We start from the raw sequence: 11,262 nt of genomic DNA, 5'->3' as shown, positions 1-11,262 counted from the left end.
GGAAGTAGCATTATTCAATTGCACGGTCCGCTCGGGTTTCATGTAACGACTTAATGCGACACGCTGCTCCACACTTCAAAATAAAAAAGCATGCGTGCGGTATCGTTTGTCACGTTCGGGGAGGTTATTTTTGCAAATTTGTGCACTCGCTCGCAGTGCGATGCTACCCTGGCACACGGTGGGGCAGCAACTGTTCCCCATCTTTGGCTGGTTTCGGCGTGCGAATGGTTGCTGCCGTGCCGGCTCGTCCCGCACTGTGGTAATCGTCCTGCCACTGCGCCCTGCTGGCGTTCTATCAGTCGGTGTCTTTCTTCCGAAATAATCCTATTAGCATCATCGGGGGTAATTGCACTGGTAGCATTTATTCGCATTTAAGTTCGTTAGTATCATAGTGATGTGTTTTACTTCTTTTTTGTTGTGAGTGCTTTTCGCAGCGATAGTGTGAAAAGCTTGCCATCGTTCGCTGTTTTCGGTCGACGTTAGTGTAGGTGAATTGTGCGAAATGGTTGAAATGATTTAAAACACTCCTACATGGACAGTGGCGTGCATGTGCATGGCAGGTGTGTAGTATCGTTGTAGTTCAGCGTGCTCGTCTAAAATTCATCTTTTCCTTGTAAAGGGCTATTATATATTCGGGAAAAATATCGGTAAAGCAATTACAGCTCTCTTTCTAGTATTCCTAGTACTCCTAGTATGATATGAATGTCGATGGTTTTAAAGTTTCATTGCTATGCTGTTGAACGTTTAACAGTATAAAATAAAAGAAATTCAATACGGATATATTAATTACAGTTTTGCGAATAAGAATTTGTTTCCTCTTATTCGGCATCAACTTAAATTCGTCAACATCTACACGTGCTACTTATAGGCTTATTAGACGAAGGAAAATGCTGTCATTTTCGTTTGGTATTTTTTCAGTCACATTTTCATTTCCGATATGCTCCAGAGAGTATTTTTTTCTGTCTTAGTCGATGGGGGCATAATAATATATTGCTAATGTTTGATAAAAAAAAATATCCGAAATTATTAAAAACACTTGATTGCTTGGGATAAAACTCAGAAATCGATAAATTGAGTGAACAATGTGAAAGCTGACAGAAAAATTACAAGTTCGGCAGGATTTTTTGAGTATATACCAGAGTATAACAGAAAAATAACAAAGGAAGGTGACAAAATTTTCCTTCGTCTAATAAGCCACTTATGTAGTTAGCTAGCTTAGTTAGATAATTTATTATAAAAGGGACGTTGAAAGCATCAACTATTTAAAATAAATATAAAAAAATTCTAAGTGTGGTTTAATTTCTCATAATTAATTGGAATAAATATACCAGAGTCCTTTTGGTTTAATAATATTTAAATGATTTGGGTAATGGATATTTACAAAAATGCAATAATAATAATCACCAGCTTTGGTTTTTATTGGTTTAAGCTGTGATCAGTTCATTCGATTTGAGCAGTAACCTCCTAATAAATGTTTAAATATGTAAATTAAATTCCATATCTAAATGGGTTTAAATATGTCCACAGTGTTGACATTTTCTTATTGAAATGTATGGAGCCCAGCAAACAAATCCATGAAGAAAAAAAACTCAAGAGTACACATTCATAGTTAAACAGTTGCATCTTTTTTAACGTTTACAGTCGGGTGCCATTGTTGTTATTGCTTGTTTTCATTTACACTACATTCATACAATGCCTTGTTCTAAGTTCCTAAGGCTTGTAAATTGTTCGCTCCTAATAATCCATTAAAGTTAGCGACGGCGACACAGTTTGTGTTCCTTCGACAAAGCCAGAAATAGGTTCGGTGTGGAATTTGTTTTCAAAACCCACACAAACAACGCTCTGCTCTTAGATGGACGGAAGTCGCGCTCATCCTCATACTGGTACACACCATGAACCGTTCGCAGCTCGTACCTTCAACCGTTGCGGAAGGAATGTGTCTTCTCACGCGCGAACAGTCGATAAGTAAAGTTGGCAAAGTTTTGTGCCGAGTTGTTGCCGGGATGTTGCTGTTTGCATCTGCAGCACCCGGCAGGCACACCCACGCGAGGGCCATCCTTTTGCGAATGACAGTGGGCTCGAATGTACGCCACGTTTCGCTTCCTGCTGTTGCTTTTCGAGCAGTATGTTCGTAGCTGTGTACCGGGTCGGGTTGGCACAATATTACCAGCAAGCATGTGATATAACTAGCGTAAAGAAATTCAAAACTTCAGCGTGTGGCAAAACAACTCACATATAATTTTGCCCTGCCCTGCACCCTGCTGGATGCTCCGGTGCTGGGACGAGACTGTCAATCTACCACGATAGAATAACTTGCTTTCCGTATGCGAGCGCACGACCGTTGCAGAGCGTTTGCGGAAGGGTTCGCCAGTCGCTTCTCTTTGCACTCTATATGCAATGCAAGCTCCAGTCTCTGCCATCGTCGCTGTCAGCGTGAGGAAAATGATGAAGAAAATTATAATCATATTAAAATTAAATTTTCATCCACTTTCCTTGTCCTACGGTTGGAGTCGCGCGTTGAAGGATGCTGGGGGTAAGCAGCAGCTAACGATTCGTGGAACCGATTTGGCTCGAAACGACGAACAGCTTTTGCATTGTTTTTGCTCACAAGCTTAGCGAGGAGGGGCGTAATATATATTTTTTTATATTCTTTGCTGTGTGCACTTGCTGTGTCGTTTAGGGTCGGGTGTGATGGTGTCGTTAAAGGTGTTGAGTTGAACATTATAATTGGCAGAAATATGAAGGTAGAGAACTATTTTACTCTCACAAATACAAATAGTAGTATCTGGTTCAAAATGATATTGTTGCTTTCAAGTAAGAATGCAGAACAGCAAACAAAGCGATTTTTTAATGACTCACATAACATACTGTCAGCAATGTTAAGAAAAAGTAATGAACAGAAGCTCAAGCAAAAATATAAGTTATTCACCTTTTTATTTATGAATATCTTTCCCATTCATGCAGCTTTTTTTCTATACAGTCTTTTTCATTTTTGTTGACTGTAAGGTACGACCGCAGAATCCGATATAGGTCTATAGACAAGGTAAATAGGCCTTTCTTGAACGCGGTAAACTGCTTCCGCAAAGAGTGCGATTTGCGAGAAGAAGAGAAATGAGAGCGACAAAACGAGAGAGTGTGAGAGATAGAAAGAGAGAGAGTGGAGGAAAGGTCAGTAGCAAAAAGGAAGTCGAACAATACGGAAGCAAATAAAACTAATTTTTTATGCGATCTTATCAAAAGTGCATGTAAAAAAGGTTTTGCCAAAAGATTTACTTTCCGAATCGTAGCGCTACTCAACAATAAAAAATTAGTTTGTTACCACAATACTAAAAGTGATCGTGAATCTCTACCTGCATCGAGTGCTTGTTCTGCCAGACGATGGAACGCAAAACGGAGCACGACGAAGAGGCTGGACCGTCACGGGAATCGAAGCCGACGACGCAGCGTATTCCCGAAAGTAAGAACGAGACCGGCGACGTTGTGGATGCCGTATTGGCCGTTGCAGCGAGAGTGGAGATGATCGAGAAAGGAGAATCGGCGCAGCAGACGCACACCACTAAGCAGACACGTGGTGCGCAGCAATTGAAGCTAAACGGTGAGAAAAGAAGTAAAACGAAATCGAGCAAGGAGAAAAGCATCAATGCGCTTGTAGCCAAATACGACGCAGAGATGCGAGAGAAAGATAACGAGATTGAGAATTTGCGTTTGAAGGTTTCCAAATTGAAACGCAATCAACGTCGTCCCGTTGATAACCCTTGCGTGACAAGTCGTAGTGCAACAAAGGAGATGGATGAGGATGAGCGCAGCACGGCGAGTGAGGATTTATCTAGCGGTGATCGTGAGCTCGTTGAAAGTGATGTGGAAACGGAGGTTGAAGAAAAACCCCTTACGCGTCGTCAAGAGTCGGCACGTAAACGTTTATCGATGCCATTACCCCCGTTTAGTGGTGCCCCCGAGGATTGGCCGGCGTTTATCAGCTGTTTCGAGGACACGACAAAAGCATGTGGCTTTTCTAACCTCGAAAACTTACAACGATTGAGACAAAGCCTAAGTGGAGATGCATTGGAAGCGGTAAATGGAACGTTGATGCTCGCGGATGCTGTTCCGGACATGATAAAGGAGCTGCGAAATTTATTTGGGAAACCTCGTCGTATCCTGAAGGCGCTGTTACGCAAGGTTCGAGCTGTACCTGCTCCGGATGCTGATCGACTGGAGACGTTTATAAATTTCGGACTCGCAGTAAAACAATTGGTCGGACACATCGTGGGTGCGAAGCTGACGGAGCATTTAAGCAATCCTTTGCTCGTCGAAGAGCTGGAGGAGAAGCTCCCTCCAGGTTACCAGTTGGATTGGGTAAGATATAAACGGCATAGGCGTGGAAAATCTCTACAAGTGTTTTCAAGCTACCTGACTGCCCTTACGGAGGATATCACGGAAGTGAAGGATTTCGGAAGCTACAAGACCAACAGAGGAAATTTCCGTTCCGGGACCCGTGCAAACCTAAATCATCATGCGATCGAAAACAGGGACGTCAAAAAGTGCTACGTTTGCAACAGCATTTCGCACAAGGTGAGAGAATGTAACGAATTTAAGAATCTTTCAGTACTAAGCCGGCTGGACTACGTAAGGAAAAATTCGTTATGCGAGAACTGTCTGAACAATCACGGAAGAGCTGTGTGTCGGTTTAGGCGTGCATGCGGGTTTGAGGGATGCAACGATCACCACCATCCTTTGCTGCATCAGACGTCTACCCTAGTGGAAGCTGCGTGCAACGCACATCGTGGAAAATACCCTTCCACGGTTTTTCGAACGATCCCAGTTACGTTATCGGCGGGTGATCGTACTTATGATACGGTGGCCTTTCTGGACGAAGGGGCTTCGGGAACATTTGTTGAGGATGAAGTTGCCGATGCGCTTGGCATTCAAGGCGTAAATGAGCCGCTAGTGGTGAGCTGGAGTGCAGACGTCGAACGACGGGAAGATAAGTCAAGGAAAATCGATGTCGTTTTATCCACAAGAGGATCATCAGAGAGCTTTCTACTAAAGGGAGCACGAACCGTGGAAAAGCTTGTGCTTCCTTCTCAAAGAGAGTCCTATCGTTATCTACAGCAGCAATACCCACACCTGAAAGGTGTGCCAATTGAAGAGGCGGCAAATGAGCCCGTGAGGATACTGCTAGGACTGGACAACCTGCATTTATTCGCCCCGATGGAGTCGAAAATTGGCAAGCCAGGAGAGCCAATCGCCGTGAAAAGCAAGATCGGTTGGTCAATTTATGGCCCGAAGAGTACGGTAAGCAATATACCAAATGAACGCATTAATTACCATACTATCGTTCCAGTTACCAACGAAGAGCTGTATGACGTTTTAAGAATGCAATACACTTTAGAAAATTCTGACGTTCTTGGAGCCAAGCTGCCAGTAGCTAAAGAAGATCGCAGAGCGAACGATATCTTGCAAGCGACCACGGTGCGTATAGGTGACAGATTTGAGACGGGACTCCTTTGGAAATCAGATGAACGAAAGTTTCCTGACAGTTTCCAAATGGCAAAAGGGCGTTTAGATGGTTTGAAACGAAAAATGGCGAAGGACAAGGAACTGGAAGAAGCCATACATAAGATGATAGAAGAGTATGAATTAAAGAATTATGCTCATAAGGTGACTAAAAAAGAGTTAGATGAAACGGACCCTGCTTCAGTATGGTATCTCCCACTTAATGTGGTAAAAAACCCAAACAAACCAGGAAAACTCAGATTAGTTTGGGATGCAGCTGCAACCGTTAGAGGTGTGTCTTTGAACACGGAATTGCTAAAGGGCCCTGATATGCTTTGCTCGCTGCCATCGGTTATATGTCCCTTCAGAGAAGGTCCAATTGGATTTGGTGGAGATATCAAAGAGATGTACCACCAAATTGCAATTAGAAAGGAAGATAAACAAGCTCAAAGATTCTTGTTCCCTGACCCAGAAAATGAGAAACCAATAACATACGTTATGGATGGTGCCACCTTCGGATCAACATGCTCGCCATGTTCGGCACAGTTTGTAAAAAATAAGAATGCCGACGAGTATAGTGAGACATATCCTGAAGCTTGCGATGCAATAAAGAACCGACACTACGTTGATGACTATTATGATAGTGCGGATTCAATAGAACAAGCAGTACGATTGGCAAAGCAAGTAACATATGTACACTCAAAAGGTGGTTTCCATATACGAAATTGGGTCAGTAATGGAAAAGGATTTAGCGAGGACATGGGAGAACAAAATCCTGCGCTATCAATCCAATTTAAAGAGAAATGTTCAGAGCGTATTACGAAAGTTGATCGAGTTCTGGGCATAATGTGGAATGTAAAGGATGACACATTTCAATTCGCACCACCTTCTAAAGCTTATGAAAATGATCACCCTTCGAAGAGAATAGTTGTCAGTTGCGTGATGTCGCTGTTTGATCCAATGGGATACCTGACACCATTCACAGTGTTAGGAAAAATGCTCGTTCAAGAGTTATGGAGAACTGGATGCGATTGGGATGAACCCATCGACTATTCGACGCTAAAAAATTGGGAAAATTGGAGACAATTGATGCCAAAAATCGAAGCGATTAAAATCCCGCGAGCATATTTTGGTGGGTTTTCTACAAAACAGATCAAAGAGCTTCAATTGCATGTGTTTGTGGATGCTAGTCAATCTGCATATGGGTGTGTAGCGTACTTCAGAGCCGTGTTCTTTGATAGCATCCAGTGTGCTTTGGTGATGAGCAAATCAAAGGTAGCACCTATCAAAGAACGTACGATTCCACAGTTAGAGCTATGCGCAGCAGTTCTAGGCGCAAGGTTAGTGAACACAGTAAAGAAAATGCATAGATTGGCAATTACGAAGCAATTTCTCTGGTGCGATTCTCGTACCGTATTATCGTGGATACGATCCGACCAACATCGATACAAACCCTTTGTTGCTTTCCGGATTGGTGAAATCTTGGAAACGTCGAGTGTGATGGATTGGCGCTGGACTCCTTCGAATGAAAATGTAGCAGATAAACTGACGAAACGTTGTAAAGAATGGTGTTTCGATCCGGAAGCAGTATGGCTCAAAGGACCTGCATTTTTATACAAAAATGAATTAGAATGGCCAAATCAACCAAGTATTGGCGCAAACACTGAAGAAGGATTACGCGCAATTCACCTGTACCATGAGGTAGATCTCCAGAAACCCCTCATTGATGTGACACGTATCTCAAAATGGACTATACTAATTCGCACTATGGCATGTGTGATTAGATTTATATCCAATTGTAAACGTAGACGAGATGGGAAAGAGCTAGAAACATTTAAAGCGACCAAACTACAGCGGAAGAAAATAATCACGGCAAATTGGAAAAAATTAAACGTTCCTTTAACTAAAGAAGAGCATTATAAAGCAGAATGTATTCTCTTAAAAATGGCTCAGGCGGAATGTTTCGGAGATGAACTAAAGGTATTGAGACATAACATGAATTTGTCAGCAGAAGAGTGGATTCCTCTTGAGAAATCGAGCATGTTATATCGCCTAACACCATTGATCGACGGCGATGGAATTATTCGCATGGAAGGGCGCACCATTAATGAAGAAGTACTTCCTTTTGATTTAAGATTTCCAATCATTCTGCACAGGCACCACTCCATCACCGGAAAAATCATTCAGTGGTACCATGAAAAGCATGGACATGCTTTTCGAGAGGCAGTGAAAAACGATCTTAAGCAACGTTACTTCATTATAAATATGAATGCAGCAGTGAGAAAAACCGTAAGCAGTTGCGTTTGGTGTAAAGTCAAGCGAAGTCGGCCGGCAGTTCCCAGAATGGCACCATTACCTCCTGAAAGGATCAGCAACACGCAACGCCCATTCAGCAGTGTCGGAATCGATTATTTCGGCCCAATCGAGGTGACGGTAGGTCGCAGTCGTCAAAAAAGGTGGATTGTCCTCTTCACATGTCTTGTAGTACGTGCGGTGCACTTAGAAGTAGCCTACGATTTGAGTGCATCGTCATGTTTAATGGCTATTAGAAGATTTATCTGCCGTCGAGGCCCTCCTTCAGAATTTATTTCAGACAATGGGACGAATTTGAAGGCAGCCAGTAAGGAACTAGTGGAACGGATGCAGGCGGTCGACGAAGAATGCGCCAACGAGCTGACTAACGCGCGAACTTCTTGGCGATTCATTCCACCCGGTACACCGCATATGGGCGGCTCATGGGAGAGAATGGTGCGGACTGTTAAAGCTGCTTTAGAGGTTCTACAAGAAGGAAAGCGATTGACAGATGAAGTCCTTCTTACGTCGATCACGGAAGCTGAAGACCTGGTAAACTCGCGACCTTTAACGTATGTGGCGGATGAATTGTCGGACGCGCTAAGTCCGAACAATTTTTTAAGGGGAGTATCTCCAAATGAACCACATTTGGTCTCAGCAAGCCCTAATAATGCAGAAGCGCTTCGCGATAAGTATAAGCTATCACAATTATACGTGGAACAGTTGTGGCAGAGGTGGATATATGAATATTTGCCAGGCATAAATAATAGATCGAAATGGTTCGCCGAGTCCAACCCTTTAAAGAAAGGAGATATAGTGTTCATAGCAGAAGGAACAAACAGAAAACAATGGATACGAGGAGTTATAGAGGAGATTATACTTTCTAAAGATAATAGGTGCCGTCAAGCATTAGTAAGAACTGCAAGTGGAATATTTAAAAGAGGGACGTGTAATTTAGCGGTCGTTGATATAAAGTAACACTGGCCTGTGATACCAGACCAGGATTACGGGTGGGGGTGTAAGGTACGACCGCAGAATCCGATATAGGTCTATAGACAAGGTAAATAGGCCTTTCTTGAACGCGGTAAACTGCTTCCGCAAAGAGTGCGATTTGCGAGAAGAAGAGAAATGAGAGCGACAAAACGAGAGAGTGTGAGAGATAGAAAGAGAGAGAGTGGAGGAAAGGTCAGTAGCAAAAAGGAAGTCGAACAATACGGAAGCAAATAAAACTAATTTTTTATGCGATCTTATCAAAAGTGCATGTAAAAAAGGTTTTGCCAAAAGATTTACTTTCCGAATCGTAGCGCTACTCAACAGTTGACCATCTCTTACATTATAAATTACTTCTATATGTTCGCTACTTTTTAACAGCAGTTTCTTTGTGGCAAAAAACATTGAGATTATTTAATTTGACAGCAAAATGACAGTCTCACATGAACTCGAACTGCAATGTTTCTCGTTCCAATTGGGAGCCACATGATCATCATACAATCCATATGTTGTGTGTTTGCAGTGGCCAAGAGTATGACCACCGTCTTTGTGGCTACAATGATGAAGATGGATCACAAGCTAGCGCAACAATTCGCCTTAGACAGTCGATCGAGTTCCACCAAATTCGTTCGCAAATAGTACAATAGACACACGCATGTATCGATATACAGTTCGGAAGTGTGCAGCCGGAAAATGTGCCTCTTTGTGGTGAAAGTAATACTCCGGACCTAGACGGCGTGCGGGCGAAAGCCAAACGCGTAAGTCTGCGTGTTGAGTGATGCCCGGAAGCCGACGTGACAGTCAACTAGACTAACGTACGGCTCGTAATGGATGTGCAAGCCCGCGTAGAAGCAGCCGAAGTGTCCAACAAAGTTGGCGAATGGCTTTCGCGCCAGTTGGTAAAGTTATAATTAACTGTCGACACTGATACAACGCCGATGGGATATCTGCACACGTCCGCGTTGACGCGAATCGGGACATCTTCCCCCATGTCTTTAGGCAACACGATGAAGGAAAACATGGTAAGGAAAATCAAACAGGTACTGGTGTTGATCGTATGAGCAAGAAATGCAGCTAGTACGTCTATATTGTGCATTGTACAACACAATCTATCAATGCATAATGGAAGTTTACATTTAAATTTCATAAATTGAAGTATGGTGGTGAATCAATCATGAAGCAGTAAATTTAAATTATGCTGGACGTATAATCGCAGGTAAGCAAAAATTTTGCTTGATAACCTTTCCCATATTCAAGGAAACCTGTCTTATTCTCGTTTGAAAACACGCACTGCAATTATGTTGCACCGCTACCCGTGAGCAAATTATGTACCCAACCGCAGAAAGGAATGCCTGAAAAAGCATACATAACAAAAAAAAAAAACAAAACCTCCATAACAACAACCCTTTCCGACCCCAAGGACGGAAGGTGAGATAAAATTAATTAATTTCAAGCCCCATAACTCATCACACATTCCTTGAATTAATAAAATTGAACCATAATTTTATACTCGTGTCACGCGGTACGGCTTTACACGGTTGACATTCTTGCCATACCTCCCGGAGAAGGTAGCATCCATCCATGCATCCCTTCCTTTTGTAGGGCTGGTGTTGGGTACTCCTGTTTTCCTTCCCAAAGTGAGGTTTGGGTTACCCTTTGGTGGTTCACACGAGGTTGTGTTTGTGTTTCGGATTTTGCATGCCTCTGAACCCTGTTTGCTTCGCGACGTTTTTTCATGCTTTTGCTTTCCACTGTTTTATTTTTTTACTTTCCCCGATGGTTATGGTGTGGCGTTGGAAGGTTTCTGGGTGTTTGCTCGTTTATTTTCCCATGCCTGTTAGGTTGAAGCATCGAGCTCGGGGCTGATCGAAAGTTTGGGAATATAATTTATTTTTGGGCGAAACGGGATGACAACATTGCTTAATAAACCACGCTATCAGGCGATCGGACGGGTACAAGGATAGCGAACCTTACCGTGCATCACTTTGAACTTTTCGTGATGGAATGTTTGGTGTAATGTTGGCGTTTCCACATTAGTTCCTTAGCTACACTTTTCGGAATGTTAAAAAATAAATGTTTTGTTCTTTTGTTTTGTGTTGGTAAAATTCATTTTTTGTGCAAATGATTAAAAGAAAGATCACCATTTTTGTTTCTATTTGTTTTTTTTTATCATAACATATGTAGTACATTAGGGCAATATGCAAATTGGTATATATCGGATTTTAACAAGTTTCTGGATATTTCTATGTTTGTCTTGATGATTGGGAAAGAGAGGTATCTGTTATATTTTTAGTAGCTTTCCAATACTTAAGGTTCAGATTTAGACAAATGTGTATTGTTTTTTATTCATTATTATGAAGTCGGTCAATAACTACATATCGCTGAATAAGTATGTAAAAATAGCAGAATTTCACGCCAATATTCTAATTTTGTATATAGCCCGTTTAGGCTTTATATAACATTGCGTCTACAGGATTTCCCCGAGCT

At 42.2% G+C, this 11,262-nt stretch overlaps 1 protein-coding gene across 1 annotated transcript in view; it reads left to right on the top strand.

Moving 5' to 3' along the window:
* The first annotated feature begins 3,378 nt into the window (after window positions 1–3,378).
* Window positions 3,379–11,262, top strand: part of LOC125906854 (uncharacterized) — an 88,393-nt gene continuing 80,509 nt past the window's right edge. The window contains exon 1 of the mRNA XM_049607547.1: window positions 3,379–4,569. Within this exon, the coding sequence (XP_049463504.1) occupies window positions 3,379–4,569 (1,191 nt within the window). The remainder of the gene's footprint in view (window positions 4,570–11,262) is intronic.

Source organism: Anopheles coluzzii, chromosome 2 (genome assembly GCF_943734685.1).
Source record: "Anopheles coluzzii chromosome 2, AcolN3, whole genome shotgun sequence".
NCBI classification, from domain to species: Eukaryota; Metazoa; Arthropoda; class Insecta; order Diptera; family Culicidae; genus Anopheles; species Anopheles coluzzii.
Note: the sequence above shows the minus strand (reverse complement) of the source record. Positions and strands in the feature narration are given on the sequence as shown.